This window comes from Typha latifolia, chromosome 7 (genome assembly GCF_019914945.1).
Source record: "Typha latifolia isolate L0001 chromosome 7, TyphaL0001v2, whole genome shotgun sequence".
Classification (NCBI taxonomy): Eukaryota; Viridiplantae; Streptophyta; class Magnoliopsida; order Poales; family Typhaceae; genus Typha; species Typha latifolia.
The window spans coordinates 11,652,846-11,671,799 of record NC_133092.1 but is presented as its reverse complement, the minus strand read 5'-3'; the positions used below and the strand labels follow the sequence as shown (position 1 = coordinate 11,671,799).

At 36.1% G+C, this 18,954-nt stretch overlaps 4 protein-coding genes across 4 annotated transcripts; all 4 read right to left on the bottom strand.

The window, feature by feature from the left end:
- Window positions 1-1,895: 1,895 nt before the first annotated feature.
- On the bottom strand, window positions 1,896-2,948 carry LOC140792574 (protein HVA22-like). The gene is made up of 5 exons (XM_073143649.1): window positions 2,759-2,948; window positions 2,644-2,670; window positions 2,381-2,503; window positions 2,142-2,280; window positions 1,896-2,058 (listed from the first exon to the last, which is right to left on the bottom strand). Exons 1-5 carry the CDS (start codon window positions 2,803-2,805, stop codon window positions 2,044-2,046), a joined length of 351 nt encoding a protein of 116 aa, XP_072999750.1. The 5' UTR covers window positions 2,806-2,948; the 3' UTR covers window positions 1,896-2,043.
- A 1,116-nt stretch (window positions 2,949-4,064) lies between these two features.
- LOC140792635 (heavy metal-associated isoprenylated plant protein 7-like) lies at window positions 4,065-5,762 on the bottom strand. The gene is made up of 5 exons (XM_073143742.1): window positions 5,546-5,762; window positions 5,304-5,457; window positions 4,969-5,180; window positions 4,760-4,847; window positions 4,065-4,614 (listed from the first exon to the last, which is right to left on the bottom strand). Exons 1-5 carry the CDS (start codon window positions 5,579-5,581, stop codon window positions 4,157-4,159), a joined length of 948 nt encoding a protein of 315 aa, XP_072999843.1. The 5' UTR covers window positions 5,582-5,762; the 3' UTR covers window positions 4,065-4,156.
- A 1,137-nt stretch (window positions 5,763-6,899) lies between these two features.
- On the bottom strand, window positions 6,900-9,071 carry LOC140792536 (large ribosomal subunit protein bL27c). Its single transcript, XM_073143606.1, has 3 exons — window positions 8,654-9,071; window positions 7,282-7,383; window positions 6,900-7,185 (listed from the first exon to the last, which is right to left on the bottom strand). The coding sequence occupies exons 1-3, from the start codon at window positions 8,933-8,935 to the stop codon at window positions 7,009-7,011; spliced, it is 561 nt and encodes a 186-aa protein (XP_072999707.1). The 5' UTR covers window positions 8,936-9,071; the 3' UTR covers window positions 6,900-7,008.
- A 1,285-nt stretch (window positions 9,072-10,356) lies between these two features.
- Window positions 10,357-18,163, bottom strand: LOC140792535 (uncharacterized). The gene is made up of 3 exons (XM_073143605.1): window positions 18,023-18,163; window positions 14,714-17,400; window positions 10,357-10,772 (listed from the first exon to the last, which is right to left on the bottom strand). The coding sequence occupies exon 2, from the start codon at window positions 17,268-17,270 to the stop codon at window positions 14,952-14,954; it is 2,319 nt and encodes a 772-aa protein (XP_072999706.1). The 5' UTR covers window positions 17,271-17,400; window positions 18,023-18,163; the 3' UTR covers window positions 10,357-10,772; window positions 14,714-14,951.
- Window positions 18,164-18,954: the final 791 nt, after the last annotated feature.

The following is an 18,954-nucleotide window of genomic DNA, read 5'->3' as shown; positions in this document are numbered from 1 at the left end:
GGATTGAGACATAACGATCGATCCTTGTCCTACAAAGCATAAAGTTTTGAGCACAAATGAAACTACATGGGATTGGCCCAAAGTAGTCAGAATTTTGTGGGTATTCCAACTATGATTAGCAATAAGGCCAAGATATCTTTTTCTTTGACCTTGATGAAAGTAGAGATTAAGGAAAAAGGAATATTGAGAATCCAAGGGTCATTGACAATATTGGAAGTACTATCGTCTCCAATAGACTTCTGAATACCTAGTCTAATATAAGAGAGAGAATCAAACATGTGGTTGTACATAATAGACTTATAAAACTAGGCCGACAATGAGCTTCCAGAAGTTTGGAGGCCCATACTTAATTAGATAAGCTTCACTCATGTCTTTGTCATCAAGTAGATTAAGAAGATCAAAAGCCCAAAGCAAGGCCAATATGAAAGGTCATCGCGTCCTTTCTCGGAGACACTTGAGCATGTGTTTTGCCCTCAGAGGGGTCAGAATAATTAGACACATTATGCCAGGCCAATCCTACCACAAGCGAAACAAAAATTTAACCTAAATTTCTTATGGCAACACCAACCATTAAAGCCTACTTCAATGGCTTCCCTAAGTCCAAATCGATGCACATACGAGACACCATGTTATCTTTATGTTACGCATCAGATTTGGACCAATTCAAAAGTAAGAAAATTATAAAATTTTATTTGGTGGTAACCTCATGAGATAATATATTAATGACTCTAGTTTTATCTAAATCGAACATCTGGATAAAAAAAAATCAATAAAATAGTAGAGCAAGGTCAAAACGGGGCAGAATAGTAAATATCTGACGTTGCGGCGATCTTCAAAGGGTGGCAGATAGCCAAGGGTGGTGGTAGACGACCGTAAAGTATGGTGGCTGCTGGTGGAGGAAGATAGCTAATGTTTGGAAGATTGAAATACTTCTACAACTACTGTAAAAGATAAAGACGAAAAAAATAATTTGATTAAACTCAAATTATAATTATCAACATATGTCCACTCCTATTTATAGGAGTAAATATATTAGTAGATTGAATCCACATACAGATTATTTAATTTTTATAATTTAAAATAATAAGATAAAACTAACTAACTAACTAACTAACTCAAATTGACTCGACTCGACTAATCTAACTCATGTGGTCGTATTGTAACACATTCAGCAACCCCAACCTAGCAGCAATGCTAAGATCAAGTTATGAACCTTTTACATACAATAGTCCATGGCTTTTCAGTAAGACTGAGATCATATTCTCCTCCAAGATCAGATGGAACAGGCAGAAAGCCTCGTCCTATCTGATGCTAAGAATGGCCCAAAGATCGACCATATCTTAGCCAAGATCTCATGAAATGTCTTAATAGGCATAGACAACCCGAACTTCCTTTCTTCCTGGCCACTCTCCAACAGCTTCAGATTAATCTCCCAACCTAAACCTCAGAGTCCATGATCATACTGAGGATATGGGTAGGAATAGCTCTTGTCCTAGAAGGACTGGCAGGAGATTGTATAGCAACGACTACTTCTTGTCCCATGCCATCCAAGAAGTCCTTCCCCTTCCATGAGTGATATTGTTAAATACACTAACAAAATTTAATTTACTAAAATGTCTTTGAGAAAATTAAATTTTTGTTTCAGAAGTTTGAAATTTAAGCAATATATTATTTGAGAAGTTAAGGAAAAGAAAATAAAGGGAAAATTTTGAAAAAGATCAAGATGTGATATGATAATTATTTGAAATTTTCTCTAGATCCTACTAGATCCAATCTGAGCCTAATGCTTCAAAGCTTAGCTACTATTCCAATGGCGTACTATTCTCACAGATCAACACATGTAAAATATTCGATGCATCCATGAATATATATATATATATATATAAAGATCAACGTAAAGAACTTTCACATTTTTAGTATAGAGAAGTAGCACTAATGCAAATTTTATCCTCCTTTTACAATCAAACAAAGAAAAAGAAAATACGAGAACGAGACACTTTTTTTTAATAGTTTTCTTCGATCACCTTCATGTCTTCCATTTCATTACTTCACATTAGCCTGCCATTTTGAAAATTAATTAAGAATAAGAAACTATTAGTACATTGTTATCTAAATAGATGAATAAATATTGATATGATCACCTTTGCATCTTTTTGGTCCATCTTAAGCTTCTTGAGTTGCTCTCTCACAAACTTCTCGTAGAGGAATGATGCTCCCATGAACTGCGGCAGCACCAGCCATGCAACAAATGCTACCTTTATTTGATACCACAATGGAACCCTAAAGCAAGCCAAAATATTAATCCAGCCTCAGAATTAATTGTAACAAAAATTATATTAATTATAAAACTATATATATAATTTCTCATTAAAATGGTTACCAATACAAGATAGGCTCAGCCACCATCTCCATGAGAGTCAGTAAGGAGTAGAGGATCCAATATGCTAGCCACTGCTCGTCGTCGTCCTTTCCGGGGCTCTCGATAGCCCTAACTGATGCATACCTATAACATAAACCTCAGTTATCCAGATCCAAATATACAAACATGCAAAAGAATCAAGTGATGCATGTAAAAAATTGCTCATATATATATATATATAGAGAGAGAGAGAGAGAGAGAGAGAGAGAGAGAGATGGACTTACAAGGGATATATGAGTGTAATGGATGGTCTGCACAAAGTTAACAAAGAAAATGAAAGCAATTAGAAAGATATATTAAAAGGAATTATAGGGGAATATATATTTAGGAAGTACATACCCTGCAAGGGAATGGAGATGACTTAGTAGAGCCCAAAGGTTTGCCATCTTTATTAAACTTTCTCTTCTGTTTTGTGATATTGCAACTGAGAAGTAGTAGCTAGAATTGATGAATTTATATGGAAGAGAGAGAGAGAGAGAGAGAGAGAGAGAGTTTTATTGATAGGCCTTGGTTGATTGAGTAATACGAGAAGAAGATAGAGTGGAAATCAGTATATATATGAGAGGATTATAGGAAAGGTGGCAACAATTGAGGTAGAATCGGATACTTCCCTTGGACGTGGCTGCCCAAGAAAAGAACCGAATCAGATCACCAAGTTTTAAGGCCAATCCTTCTCTGGAACCTAAATTAGAGAATAAAATTGTGATTAGTAGAGAATGTTCATGATTTAGTATTTTGTAGTGTTTCTATTTGGGTCGTTTTGGAGAATTAAATTGTTCTTCTCTGTGTTTTTGGAATAAGTTTTGTGTTGGTGTTGGAATTTTTTTATTTTTTATTTTTGTTTCAGAATTGAAGGTGATCCTATATATTTCTTTTGTGTGCTAATATATTTATTTTTTAAAAATAAAATAAATATTCTGACTTTAAGCTATATTATGGAGGATATTTTCAGAGTAATAGAGGAAAAATGTAGTGAGTCTAATGGAGCATGTAAAAACTACTGGGAGTAAATGATAATAGAAAACAAATATTTTATGCACGGTCTTTTTACCTATTTATATTTATATTTTAATATTTACATATTAAACTTTACATTTTACCAAATATTTACAGAAAATACTTGGTTATTGTTCTATTACTTAATTTAATCAAAATTTTAGATTAAGTTAATTATACTAAGAATATATTTACCTAACACAAAATACCCTCTACCCAACCCAAAATATATTACCCAAGCTAAGTTGAAAGGAGGTTAGAGGGGAATCCACTCTAATTTTAGCCGGATCTAATATACTCCATAATATACTCCTTGTTGTGTCCTAAAGTAAAGGAGGAAGAAGAAAGTAGGAGCATTTTTTATATTTTAGAAAAGAATGATGTGCAATAGACTCATAAATATTTAAAATATGGCCAGTTTTTTATGAATCTAGCCAGGGTTCTATACAATGTACAAATAAATGGACAACTTATTATGGCTGAGATTCTATTAGACTTGGCTCGACTCGACTCTGCTTAAAATTAAGTTATGAAAAAAAAATTAAGACTAGAACAAAATAATTTTATAAATTTAAGTCAATCTAGAGTATGATAGATATAATTATAAGAAAAAGAAAGAAAAAAGAATACAAGGTGTTAAAAATTTCTTTAAAGTATTAATACTTCCATGGCAAAAGATTACAAAAAGATGTACAACCACCATATAAGATCAACAATAGAAAAGGTCCATATATAGTCTCATCACATGACAGCGCATGCATTAGGATTCTCGTCGCTAAAGATCTGCGGTGGATACGCGTACTCCACTGGATACCTCGGGTAGTAGTAATGGTATAGCTTCTCTCTCCCTCCGCCGTCGACGCCGGCCGGCACGACGGCGACGATGGTTGGCGGCAGAGGAAGCGCCGGCAGATCGCCACTGCCTTGGTTGTTCTCTTTCTCCTCCCCTCCTCCGCCTCCGTCGCCGTCTTTGCTCTCCTCCTCCTCCGCCACCTTGGCGGATTCTAATTCGGTGGAGTTCTTCTCGTCGTTAGTATCGGAAGTCGGCGGAGGAGGTGGACTCTGCGCTGGCTCTTGCTTTACGATTAGTGCGTGCTTTCCCGTGCGCTTGTGGACGTAATCGACTAAGCTCGTTGGGTTGAAGGAGCCTTTTACTGTTACCTGTGAAGTCTTTAGATCCGACTCTGCTTCTTGAACACCTGATCCAATCTCGAGAAAAGAACAAATTTGGATGTGGGTCAAACGAATTTGCATACAAAATTCAAATTCTTTACCATATAATAAGTGATCTAACTTTGGATGTGAGCTTTGGCAATGGAGAAAGAGAGAGAAAGAGAAAGAGACCTTCCATTCTTAGAATTCTCCTCTTGATCTCTTGGGCGCAGGCGTCGCAATGCATGTGAACTTTGAGCACTACCATCACCATCTCTTGCTATCAAACACCACCATGAACAAGGAAGAGAGATGGCAATGAGAGAATAAATAGTGAAGTAATTCTTCTTTATGATTATTTGCATATATATATATATATATATATATATACATATACATACCTCTTTCTTCTCTTCCAACTTGGGATTCTCCTCCTCTTCTTTCTTCTCCGGCTCCGGCGGCGGCGGCGGCGGAGGTAGTGAGCTTATAAGCTCCACCTTCCTCCCGGTCTTCTTATGGATTCTTTCCACAACCTTCATTGGATCCTCCGCTGCCTTCTTCCCCTTCACAATCACCATGTGGGTCTTGCAATCCGCCTTCACCTCCTCCACCCCTTCCCAGTTCCCATTGAGAAAAAAAAAAGAGAGGGAAAAGTTATATATCACACCCCATATTTAGGAGAATTCTCACTATTTGTAATGCATTTTCCTCCTAAGAAGCCATTAAAAATCAGTACCTTCGAATCCTCTTAAGCTTCTTCGCACTTTCCTCGCGCACCCCTCGCAATGCATGAAGACCCTCATCACCACCTCCTCCGGCGGCAGCAGAGGAGGGGGAGGCGGGGACTTCTCATCCACCTCCTCTCCTTCCTTCTTCTCCTCCTCCTCCTCCTGCGCAAGATCGCACCTTTATACCAAAATCCGCAACGAAAACCCAAAAGAGGAGGTTGGTCGCCAGGGAAATCGGATGGTTTCTTACCTCCCCCATCTTTGATTTCTTAGAGGTTTCCGACATCAGCGAAATGATGGTGGAATTGGCCCAGCGATTGCTCTCCTCACTCTTTAGTGGCTTCTCCCTTTGTCACCAGGCGACGACGTGGCAGGAAGAGGTGCGTGTGCTTGCGCAGAGACTGACACGTGGCCGGGAGCCATCCGGGAGCGCTCTGTCTCTTTGCTCCCTGTGCTCACGAGTCTCGTGTGTTCTCATAGGTACACGATAAGGTTATAATGCTCCACGTAACTTACGTAGAATCGTAACGGTGCTTTTATCCAATGTTCCTCATTTTAGTTCGATAGCAAACACACACGATCTATTAAAGAAATCAAATAAAATATTAAAAATAAATATAATCTGTTCATATATACAACTATTCGATCGTCCCAATGGAATCATTAAAGTATTCAGATTCATATATGCTTCTCATCTATATCTAATAGTATAAGATTATCACTGGGGGAATGCTTTTAAAAGAGCTAAAAGAAATGGCAGAAAGAGAGAAATTATGAGTAAATTTAAGAAAATGATGAGTTTATTCTTCTTTTAATCTGATTTCTAACTCCAGTTGTGGCTCTATTGGTATCACTGTCCTTAATAAAATATGATGTAGTAATCTAATTTACATCCTAATCTACACATTCTTATGCTTAGATAGGTAGCTGATTAGTTGCTTAATTCACTTCATGCTATATGTATGAATTTTGTTAACAGGCATGCAGCATGATGGCTATTGGGAAGGTGATGTGAGAATGTGATGACCAACCAACTCCTAACTAAATGGTAATTTGGTCTTAATAATTAATTGAATCTTATGATCATCTAATTTCCTAGGTCACATTTTTCTTTTTCAAATTTAACGGAAGTTATTAATTAAGAGAAGAGAGGGAGAAATCGAAAATGCTCTTTTGTTCCATTCCTTCCACAGACGGTATCGTAGGCCTTCTTGAGCCTCCAAGGGATTGATGTGTGCTTATTTAACATCTGATTAGGGCTGATAAACTATGTTCCTCAATTTTATTAATTATATAGCTCATTTTTCTATCCAGTTACCAAAGTTTGAGGTTTAGAAGATAACAATTGTAGTTGCTCCTACTACAGTTGTTATGGCCATTGTTGTATTGTAATTGTTGCTGCTGCTGCTGTATAAAATTGCTGCATTTATTGTTGCTATTTGCTACTGTTGATATGTAAGCAAGCAATCACTCTGTTTTTTTTTTCTTTCCCATATGTTACTCAGGAGTACAGTGATGTTTAACATTAGCCTATTATCTAGCTCTATCACTAGTAAAAGGTCTAAAAATATTGTTTCATCACCAAGGAGAGAGAAGAGCCAGGGGAGAAAAACACAAGGAAATGAACCTTCTATTCATCTTGCAGTTGATGATTTACACAACCAAATTAGGAAAGAGAATCAGAGAGTTGTACTTTTGGAAACAGAAGAATCATTAGCAAGAAGGATTGACGTCGGTGGCTTCGGCAGCCGAAGCCAGTACCAATTGGGGCGGAATAACACCTTCCTGTCTTGCCTTCTTGCGTTCACGTTGGAGGCGGAAGTACTCCCTTTTCCTTGCTCTGTAACTGTTAGGATTCTCAGGTTGTTCTACGCGCGGGTAAACACTCACCTGCCGTATAAAATCCAATGCACATTGTTTATGATAGTTTAGATTAACAAACAAACAAGCAAGTAAAGGATATACTATCTAGATTTGTAGATTTACCTTCTTCCTGTCTGGTCCAAATTTCTCAAATTTGACCAGCCCATCTATCAATGAAAAGATTGTATGATCCTTGCCCAGGCCAACATTTTTCCCAGGATGGAACTGAAAGTATAGAAACAAACAAAGGAAAATTTTAAACAACAGAGGTGATGTTTTCTTAATGATGCATAGATGACAAGAATTAGAATTAAGTAATTTAAATCTTAAGGAAGATCTAAGATAGAAGATCTGCAGAAAATCGTTTTTTTTACTGTATACATGACAATGATGTCCAGGCATAGAACATTTATTTTGATATAGCTGAAAATATGAGTTACAACTATTTCTGAAGACAAACCTGATTCCCGTATCTTTATAGCTCTAACTAGTACAAAAAAATGAGGAAAAATTAACAAAGTTTCAAATAACCAGTGCAAATTCCTCTTACTCATAATGTGACATTACAGCTGGAAAAGTACTGTACTCAATTAGATGTCTAATCTTCACATCCCAACATTCTGTATAGGCGAGGAGGAGCCCACCCACGACTTACTTTATCTATGATAAGAGAATAGATATCAATTTGCTAACCATGTACCCCTGATCAGATTTCGCAGAGATTTTAAGATCATTCATGCTTCTAGCATATCCTAACAATAGAGAATTAGACAAGGAATACCATATCATCTATACCGTCAAAATGAGCTTTTCTTAATATATGTCATTGTCACCAAAGATTTCTGAAATCCCTCAATATCAATATCCTGACATATCCAACTCGAGATTACAGAACTAGCTCTTAATAATATCTAATATTTTTACAATCTCCAAACCATCTTCACCTATATAAGTTTTAGTTTCCATTGATTTCCAATTTGTAACCCGAATCGCTTATCGGCTTTATCAATGTATGCTTTTCTATAAAATTATACATCCATAATGCACAATCTGAAGATCGTCTTCAATAAGCACTTCATTAGATTCACCTGATGCTGCAGTATAGAACTGTGATCCTTCATATCTAGCTTGCTCTTCGAAAATTCCAAATAGTGCAGTCTTTGACCAATTTTGATATTTCATTAAAAGCCAATGTGATGTTCCCTATAGGTTTTATCTTTTCTACTGTATAGGAAGAAGTCGTATCTATCTTTCGCAATTTTTTCTCAATATAAATCCTCCTTACGACCAGAAATATAAATCAATTTCTATCCGATTAAGAAATACTAATATTCAAGGTTGTTCCTGAAGCATCGACTGATACAAAGCAATATTATAATCAGACAGAAATTACCTAAAGATGCACCAAGTTCCAAACTTTAAGCAAAGCCTCCCACTAACATCCCAAATCAAACAAAACCCAAATCGTAGAATAAAACACGCAGGCCAATCTCACCTTGGTTCCGCGCTGCCGTATAATAATGGCCCCGGGCTGGGCCACCTGGTCTCCATAAATCTTGACCCCGAGGCGCTTCCCTTTCGAGTCCCGACCGTTCTTGGTGCTCCCCGCTCCCTTCTTGTGCGCCGACTCGATCGTGAGCGGCGACCTTAGAGGGAAGGAGACGGAACACCGTTGGTTAAGGGGCAGGGCCCCAAGATCGCCTCTCAGACAAGAGGAGGAGGAGGAGAGAGAGAGGCCCTTGAAGGCTCCCACGAGGTTGAAGCCCACAGTTGCCATTAGTGGAAGGTTGGAGGTGTGGAGGGGGGGGAGAGAGAGAGAGAGGGGTTTATAGTGAAAGGAAGGAGAAGAGGATAAGGAATAAGATGGATTTCTCTACCAGGGGTTTTTAATGGGCTTTAATCATTTTTGGCCCAGTTAAACCAATCGGAACAACGTAATATAGAGAAGGAAAATTCGCATATCGCACCCTGCCATTTTCACTATTTTGCAAATCACACTCTTATCTTTTTATAAGATGAATAGAAAGTCTCCTACAATTAGTGCTGTCAAGCTTGACGAACTGCTCAGACTTTGCTCAGACTTGGCTCGGGTTCTTTATTTCCTTAGGATTATGTTTGATCTATGGAAAACTCCGAATAGGAGAGCAATGAATATTAACTTAATAAGTTTTGACCAAACAACTATCAATAACAAAATTTTTTTTTAAAAAAATGTCGTTTTTCCTATGATTTTCTAACTATTTATTCAATTATATAAACCACTGTCTTAAAAAATAATTTAATTTATGGTAATGATTTAATAAATCGTTTCTAAGATAATAATTTATACAGTACTATATTTTAGAAGAGAAGCGCTTTTGGTAACAGTGTTTTATTATCCCAGATTAATAGTAAGTATGGAAATAGCGACTTCTTAAACCCCTTTCTTTAAGGGTGATTTTTTTAAGAAATCTACATTGCTACTCACTTGGTAAAAAATTATAGTAGTTTAATAAATAGTTTGAAAACTATAATAAAGTGAACATAAGTTTTGACTTGAATAGCACATTGTCAAACAAGTATACTTTCTATTATCCATAGTACATTTCAGGGAAAAGGAAATGAAATGAGTAGATGCATTTTAAGTTTGCAGTTTTATGAATCAATCTCCAAAGCTTCATATTCTTTTCAATAAAAAATTCATGCAGTTTGCAAAGTTACTACTTATGTGGGTTTTTCTAGAGAAATATAACAGAATTACTACTTTTTATCATTGATATCCTTGGTCTTGCAACTTTTAGAATAACCATATTTTCACTTTTTCCAATAGAATCTGCTGTTGACCTGAAATCCAATAGAGTAGTTGTAAAGAATTGCAACCCATAAGGACTAATTTGACATCATAGTAAAATAAAGAGTCTTATTATAGCATAATAGGGTTTTATTCTGAAAATGCAAACAAATGAAAGTCACAGGGGCAGATAAAGTATATTTCCTCAGCAAAATGAGAAAGAAAAATTCCTATCAGATGTGATATAAGGTTGGCATACTTGTAGAATTTTAAGATGAACATCTGGGCATGCTTTAGGAGCCCTGATTTGAGAATCAATCTAATAATTTCTGCAAGGAAGAAAAAGCAACAGATCTCTCCCATAATTTACAAAATCATTTAGATGCCGATGCTTTGTTTAATATCCAGTTACAAAGAACACAGAGAACTTCAAATATAATTCAATATTATTCCTATTGAAGATGTATAGTTTCCATGTCACACAACCTTTGCCTCAACCATTGCAAAAGGAGGCATTAGACCAACCAGCTGTAGATTAACAAACTACATCAACAATGCCTCTGTCATGTTCAAATAATGCAACCATCAATTCTCCCACAAAAGAGACATTCCACCAACCAGCTCCACAATACTAACACTAAACCAAATTAACAAGTTTTGAAGATTGCTAGTTACTACCTTAAAAGTTTTTTCCTCAACAAAAGGATACCAGAAAAAAAGCTACCAAACTATTTTATCAGGCCTCCAGAAGCAATGAGATCAAACACTATCTGGGTCGCTTGAGAATGTTGAAACAGGCAGAACTGGTTCTCAGAAACTTTCCTTCAATCTCCAGCAGCTTTAGCTGTTTTTATAAGACAAGGATGTAATAATAATTAGTACAAGAAGCAATAAAGTAAAACTCATAAGCAAACTTTAATTAGAAAAATTGTACTTTTGGGCTGCCCTTTTAGTTATATGTATAACAAGAGTAACATGTGGAACTAAATTCCTGCCTAAGATGGAAAGTTGCATGGCCACATAATTTAGTGTCGTGAAAACCTGAAGTAGGGACATCAGATATAACTTTTGCCTTAAATTTGACCAGACCACTACCATGCGATAGTGCATAGGAGGACAAAAGCATAATGCGACGCCATTCTACTAACTCTAAGGAAGATATACTATAATAGACCATCTAAAATTCCAAATCACCTTCTAAATATTTATATAAGCATAATAAAGGTCAAATCATAAGAGGATTAGATCATTTAGTATTATCAAGTAATTAATTCAGAACGGTGACCTTACTATATCCTAAAACTCATATTAAAATAAAAACAACAAATGGCCAAAGAAATATCTTCTAGATAAACAAAATAAATACCGTCAAAACCGACTACTACTAATATCTGTTTTCATCTTATGTAGCAAATCACATCATAAAGAAGAATCTGCTCTAATTGTAAATCAAATATATTGTGTTGCTAAATAATTATTTGATTTTGCAAGTTACTTTTTTTACTAACCAACTTTCTCAAAGAGTTTGCAATTATAGCAGTCGTACTAATCACTTTTCTAAAAAGATAGTTGTCGTACCCTGAGCACTAAAACTAAGGGAGGTTTTCTTGTTTAACTTACATGTAAGTATTGGTATCATGGTCCCCAAAATTGGCTAATCACGAGACGGATCGGCCAGAACCAATTCTGATCCTAACCAAAAACCAATCTAGTAACTGGTTTCGGTCTGGGATTAGCTAGTTTTGGCCATATCAATGAAATCGGCCGATCCATGCCGATCCATTTCAACAATATTGGCCAGATCGGCCAAAACTAATTTCTTTTAAGATTTAGGTCAAATCTAAAATGGATATGACCTAGGAGACATTAGTAATCAATGTCCCGGCTGTTTTCTTTTCAAGTTCTCATTTTTTTAACTCACTACCTCTCATATACATTCTTATCCTACTCCTCACACTTCACCAAGCTCATTTAGCAGCTTTTCTAGTAAGCACAACTACCTCGCACTTTGGTGAACTCAGATGAATGTTTTTTTTTTCTTATTTCTCTTGTCTCTCTTTCTCATCCACTCCTTATATCCACTTTTTCTTATTGCTACAAAACAATGAAGAGAGAAATCTCTCTTTACTATTATTCTACATTAATAATTTACAGGCATATAAATTAGCAAATTCAGGTCAAAATTTATCATGATTTTAAGTGAGTTTTTCTTTTATTTTTAGGCTTCATATGTGACTAGTTTTTATTTTCTTACTTTTCTTGTATTTTTAAATACTATTTAGAATTCTACGTAATTAAAAAATAATCATATCTGAATGAGTAGCCGATACGAGTGATATAGTAGATTCGTATCATTTTTTCTAGTGGCCAATCCCGATTCAAATACTGAGTTTTGAAACTTTGATTAGCATCTAAAGGCTCCACATTTCAAGTTGCATATAAGTTATCAAATGCAACAAGTTTATGAAGAATCCATACAATCGTACTGGTAGTTGGCATCTTCATGCATGTTAAACATGTTAGTCGCTTCTGATGTTTAACAAAACCAAGACATCAAATTATCATAAGAGCAAGGTCAAACTTTAACAATTTATTCACCAACTACTATAAAAGCACATTGGAACATTAGCTTTTATATTTTATATTTTAGTCCTCCACAATTATTAGCTTGAAATATTTTTGATAGGCCTAAGAATTGAACTTGACTTAAATAGGTGGACTTTAATTTATTTAATTGAGAATGTAGGCATGGTGTGATCTCAGAGGAAACATGGATACTTCTATACTCTCATTGTATCTGTATCGGAAAGCATATCAAATATGATACTCGTCGGACACCTTCAGATATGTATCAAATATTTCCTTAAATTATTTAATTTTTAAAAATAAATTAATGATTTCTTTAGCTTCTCATTACCTGCAATAGTCTCGCTACCGTTAGCACCTTCTTTAGTACTCCTTGAGATAATCCTTTATTGTTTTTGAGAATTGAGGAAAGAAACTGAGCTTTGATCAGTACCTCATTTTGGGTATAGGTCTAACGACCCCAACTCTCCGTTTCTGACATGCCATAGTTTTTATAGTTTCTCGACGATGGAATTGGGAGATTACCGGTACGCCAGATGTGTCGATACTTCTTAGATTCTTCTTAGATACTTTCAAGATTACTAATCAATATGAGTCAAATTGAATGAGACTATTATCTTTTAGTTCTCATCAAATCTGGAAGGTTTCTTTTTATAGAAAAAGTTAAGTTCGCTTGTTTTATTTATGATTTATATTAGAAAATCATGTTACAACTATCAATTTCTTTTGATTGAATTTATTTGTTTATCTTACATCTTAGTTAGTAAAATGCTACACAATATACAAAACTTTCGTTATGAATGATAGTTCTTTTAATGGATAAAGTAGAGGTCTCCTTATATAAACTATAAAAAAGAACAATAATATATAATTGTTCAATTAAGAAAATGCAAGCACATAAGTTCACTAATATTTTATATATATATATATATATATTATTTTGACAAAAGAATACATATCCTAAGCATATTGTATCTCTATTTTTAAAATATGTTGTATCGACCTATCCATATCTATCACATATGTATCACGTATCCATAGTCATGCTTCATAGATACCCAGTGGCAAATTTGTAGATGAAAAACAAGTAGGAGATTGTTCACATTGCTGCAAAACCTCAAGTATTCAGCATTGGGCTCATGTTACACCCCCTCGGGACCTACCTTATGTTCACTTGTTAATTTCCAAAGATCTGCCAAAAAACCAGCACTTAGCCATTCATTGGAGAACCATTCCTTATCTTTTCTCTTTCCAAAAAGAGAGTTGCCCAATTAAGGTTGTTTCCAACCATTTCCATATCAAAATCCTTAGCCATCCATATTACAAAATTACTAATGACCAAATAAAAATGTTCTAGAAGTGGTACGCGGATGCCCAGAGTAGGGACAATACGTTGATGAATGTGCAGTCCTATTGCACATATTTGAGGCTTAGACAAATTTAGTAAACTAATAATCAGAAAAGACACCATTAAGAATCAAGAACTGAAACTTATAAAGCTTGTTTGGGAAATACTAAGTTTTTTTATAGAAACTGATGCTCGACAATTATGGAATTAAAGTTTCATAGTGCAATAAAAAAAAATTAAAGCAACTCTAAAATGACGAATAATCAAAATTAGGCTAAAAATGTGACAAAGGAATGACTGGTCACCCCATGCTTTACATTAGTAAGAGATTGACACAATGTGCAGTAACCAACATAGATCAACATGGATCAACATGAGATGACACACCTTTTTCACTAAATAGGTTGATTTGTTCTAATTCAATTCAAGATAAAGACTAACTGCATCAACAGATAAACAGGGAAGTGTAGCATATACCAAAATTTGTAAGAAAACTAAGAAAGATCAAATGAGAGAAACACTACCAACTAAAGAAAAAAGAATTATTAACCGACATAGAGAAGATGTACTGATCACACCCACATAGAGTATGCAAAATATCTCTTCTACTAGGGGAAGGCAATTTATATACCACCGCACCAATCAATCTACATGACCGTATATTCTACAAAATACTGTTGGTCTTGTTGATCACAATGAAGAATTTTAGAGTATTTCTTAAGAAATGATAATGCAATTGCCAATGGAAATAATGATAAGAATTTAAACAATCTAACTCGTGTTGAATATGTACAGTTTCCTTCTAAGTGTTGGTTGGCGAGGTACAAGTATATCAGAACTTGAGAACTGACCTTAAGGATCATAGAAGTCGCCAATTCCCAAGGAAGCACCGCCATGAGCTACTCCAGAAAGTATTTAATCTCTATCACCTGGAACCTACTTTACAAATATATGCTACCTTTTGTAATTGCAGACAAAATTCAGGCTGAGATGACTGACAACTATCACAGAGATGACTACAAAATGAAGAGGTAGTTCCAGCATTGCAGTCCCATTCTTCAGCAAAAAGTTAAAACGCTATACGGAAAATCAACTTTCTTGCTTGTCAACTGCCACAGTATCCTCAATTTCTGTGATTACCTGAAGAAGTTCCAAAGGAGTTGCTGCTGGGTCTAGCTCATGACATCCTTTAGGAGCATTATGAGCTTCTTCACCTGTCAGCAAATAAGATGGCACCTGATGTGAAAAACGGAACATCTCTTCTCTTGGAATCCTCTTGACCTCCTTGGGGTCCACATGCCGCTGGAAAACTGTTTTAAATTCAGGAACCTTCACTAAGGGAATAACAGAAATTCCTTGGTCTTCATTGTACTCATCAAGTACCTCTACCATGTCATACTTATAAATCACATCATCAGGGGTATGCTCATCCCAATCTTGGGACCAATTTCGGTAAAGTGCCCAAACATCACCTTTCTTTGGCAAAATTTTTATGATGCCACGTGGGCCTTTCTCCCATCTAACCCTGTGTGAGAATATATTGAGTGTATCAATGACTTCGTATCTTCCCACCCTGAAATCACCGCATGTCTTGGCAAATCCAGACGAAATCCAATTTAAATGCCCAAATTCACTGTTGGACTTTGACGTAAGGTAACTCATTCGGATTTTAAAAGGAGTCAAAGAGATAACTTTCTGAACAAGAGCATAATAACGAGGCATACCATCTTCTTCATCATAGGTAGCCCATATCTGGTCATTTTGAAAGGAGCTTTCAGAACGATCACTGTCAAAATCATGAAAATCTGGATCAGGAACATCAATTGATATAGGTTCATTGTCTTCACTATTTGAATCAGCATGTTTAGGAGGATCTTTTTGAAAATTACTGCTGGCATCATCTAACGTGTCTTTGGCAGTGACATTACCATGAACCACATCCTTACCCTTCTCAGCATTTTGTTTCAGCTTTTCTTTCTTCTTGGCCTTCTCCTTTTCTTCAAATTCAGCTTTTATACGATTCCATCCATCTAACTTCTTATGAAGTGCAAGTTTAGTTTTCTCCATCAGTGTACCCCGAATATCCAATGGAAGCTCCTTGCTTAAGTTGGCCGGTCTAGCACTATATCTGGTTTTGAAGAGATCAACAAAAACTCCACTAGCGTTGTCAACTTCAGATGCTCCTGTGCTAGAATTGAAGCATCTATTTCTATTCCCAGAAAGCACCTTAAAACCTGACACACTATCAGGAACAGAATTTCTGATGCCCACCGCCACTTGTTCAGTATCAACACCTACACCTCTCCTTCTCTTGGCAGGAATGCTGTCACTTGTTCCCAGATTAATATTTTCTGAGACACTGAAGTTTCTCTTTGAGGCACTATGTTTTCTGCGAACAGCCTCTTCTTTTTTAGCTGCTGCTTGTGCCTCCTCCCGCTTTCTTCGTACTTTCTCATATGTCTGATGTACCATATTTGCAGCCTGTGCAGCAGCAGCTGATGAGGCGGTGGCACTAGCTGTTCCAGCTGTTCTAGAAAAGGGACCCCACTGGAAGTTTGAATTATTGCATGCACCAAGATTCGCTCCCTTCTGGGATCCTGAGGCTCCCGTTCCTGGAACAGAAGAGGTATTCTTTCTGCTCATGGAGGTGTGGCTAGAATTCTGCTGACACTGCTGAGTAGCCGACCAAGGCATGGCAGAACTTGTTCCATTAGTTGGAGCCCCAGTCTCAGCTGCAATAAAGGGCTCATGGCAATTTGGACAAAGAAGATTATGATTAAGGTATACTCTGAGGTACTCATATTGCATCTTGCACTGATTGCATGAAGTCCAAAATGTGTTCGACTTTGGTGGACGAGGTGAAGGTGCAGCAGTAGCTGGAATTGCACTAGCTGTATGCCTATGCGCTCTTGGCTTAGATGACACATTTGCTGCAAAATTGTAAAAGCCATTTGAAGTACTTGGAACGGTACTTCCTTTCTTTTCTTGAAAATTCTTTTGTTGAAATACTTTTGCATTTCTCTTCTGGTCATATGACATTCTTTTGCCCTTATCAGAAAGCACATTCCATGCCTCCGAGATAAGCTGAAAGGCACCCTCAGCGCCGATGGATTTATTCTTGTCAGGATGTAGCTGAAGAGCCAACCTCCTGTATTGTTTTTTAACTGTTTCATCATCTGCTGAAGCACTCAAACATAGAATTCTATACCAATCTTTTTCTCCACTAACGTTCACTTCTGATGCAAGATAAACATCTAGAGTTGCTATCATCTGATTGATACCCTCGAGCGCAGGAAAGAGAGTTTGGGCTTTTATGGCAAACTTCTTGGCACCGGCTATGTCCTTCGCTGTGAACTTCTTTTCAGCAATCTCTTTTGCCCTAAGGGCCTCATCCTTATTGCATTCCATGTTAGTATTAACTTTCTTCTTTTCCAAAAACTTACCACTTATAGCTGGCTCAACCTACAGTTGGGCGCGACAGATATCAAACGTTTTCTGCTGGCGCGAAAGATTCGATCCAACTACCCTCTTCAATATCCTAATTTTGAACAAACAAAAACAGATTAAACTCATTAAAACCACGAAAAGAACTTTTAATTACATCAGAACTAAGAAAACCGAAGCAAAACCAAATTAAGTAACAACATGCAAGCCTGAATTCCTCTCTGAACTCCAGTTCTGCGATAAAAATACTAATAATGATCTAAAGTGCACCAAAGATGTCAACTTTTACGTTCAAATGCAACTAGAACAAATGCATTAACTCCAGAACACTGGCATTACGAGAATAGACAACGATCACCAAATACTAAGCAATATAAAAGCCCAAAACCCGATTCCTGAATAAATTCGAGTTCCAAAAAGCATGAAGGTATAAAGTAAATGTCAGCCCAACTCAAGAACAAAGAAATGGAGCAATCGGGATCAGCACTATCAACTTCAGAAAATTCCACATATCAGAAAAAGTTAGTAGAGGAAACCAATCTATAAAGCTTAGTATTTGACGATCAAATAGTAGCAGGGTCTTCCAAAACTGCAGTGCTTCGGCTTCCAATTTCTAGAAACCCTAGATGGTCCAATCTCGGGGTTCCGGCCACGGCCGGCGGTAAAATTTGATTCACAAGAAAGCTAGATGGAAGCACAAGCGATCGAGAGATTACCCATTTGGAGGAATTTCAGGGCATTGAAGGAATTTGAATCATTCGACTGCAACGAGAAGCCCAATGTCCCCAAATTTTTCCCCCCCAAATCTAAAAATGGGAATAATTGGGAATAAAAACTCTTTCAGAGTAACAAAATTCCCAAATCCCAAAATACCCAAAGGGTGGAGGAGAGGAATAGTGGAGGGTTGCAAACTTACAATGGGGTTTGCCCTTCAATTTAGAATACTTTCTTATTCCTAACCTACCCCTTAAAACCCTAACTAGGGTTAGTTTTTAACCCAAGATATGGACCCCACTTTTTTCTATTTATAGTAATTTAAGTGGAAAAAAGGTTAGCATTTATTAGATACTTTTCTCTATTTTTTTTTTATTATTTTGGTAGATTATACTTATCTAGAAAGTAGCCGGTATAAGGCAGAGAGGTATTCGAAAAGTGCAAAGCCATCTGTATCAAATAATAACACCCTTACAAAAATGAATCAGTGATATATTTATTATTTATCTGTATTTAGACATTATTATTTTAATCGCTTCTGAGAATGTTAGCGTGACTCCTAATCTAGAACACAAAAACAATTAGAAAGTAGTATCTATATTTTTAACTATTATATGCCTAAAATAATTAAATTATATATAGGGCCGAATCAAGCTTGATGAAACACTATTTAGGCTTGAAATTATATATTAATCAACTCATTTCGGCTTAAGCTCGCTCAATCGAAATTATTTAATTCAAGGTTGATTTTATCATTAGCTTAAAATTAGTTCTGATTCAAACTTAATTAGAGCTCCGCTCGATCTGGCTCGACTAATTATAACCCTAATTATATATAACTCATTACTTGAATGTTAATACCTTATACACAATATAATTTTAAATAGTCTTCTAAATTTTTTTGTGCTTGATATTGTGCAAATAATAGCCATTT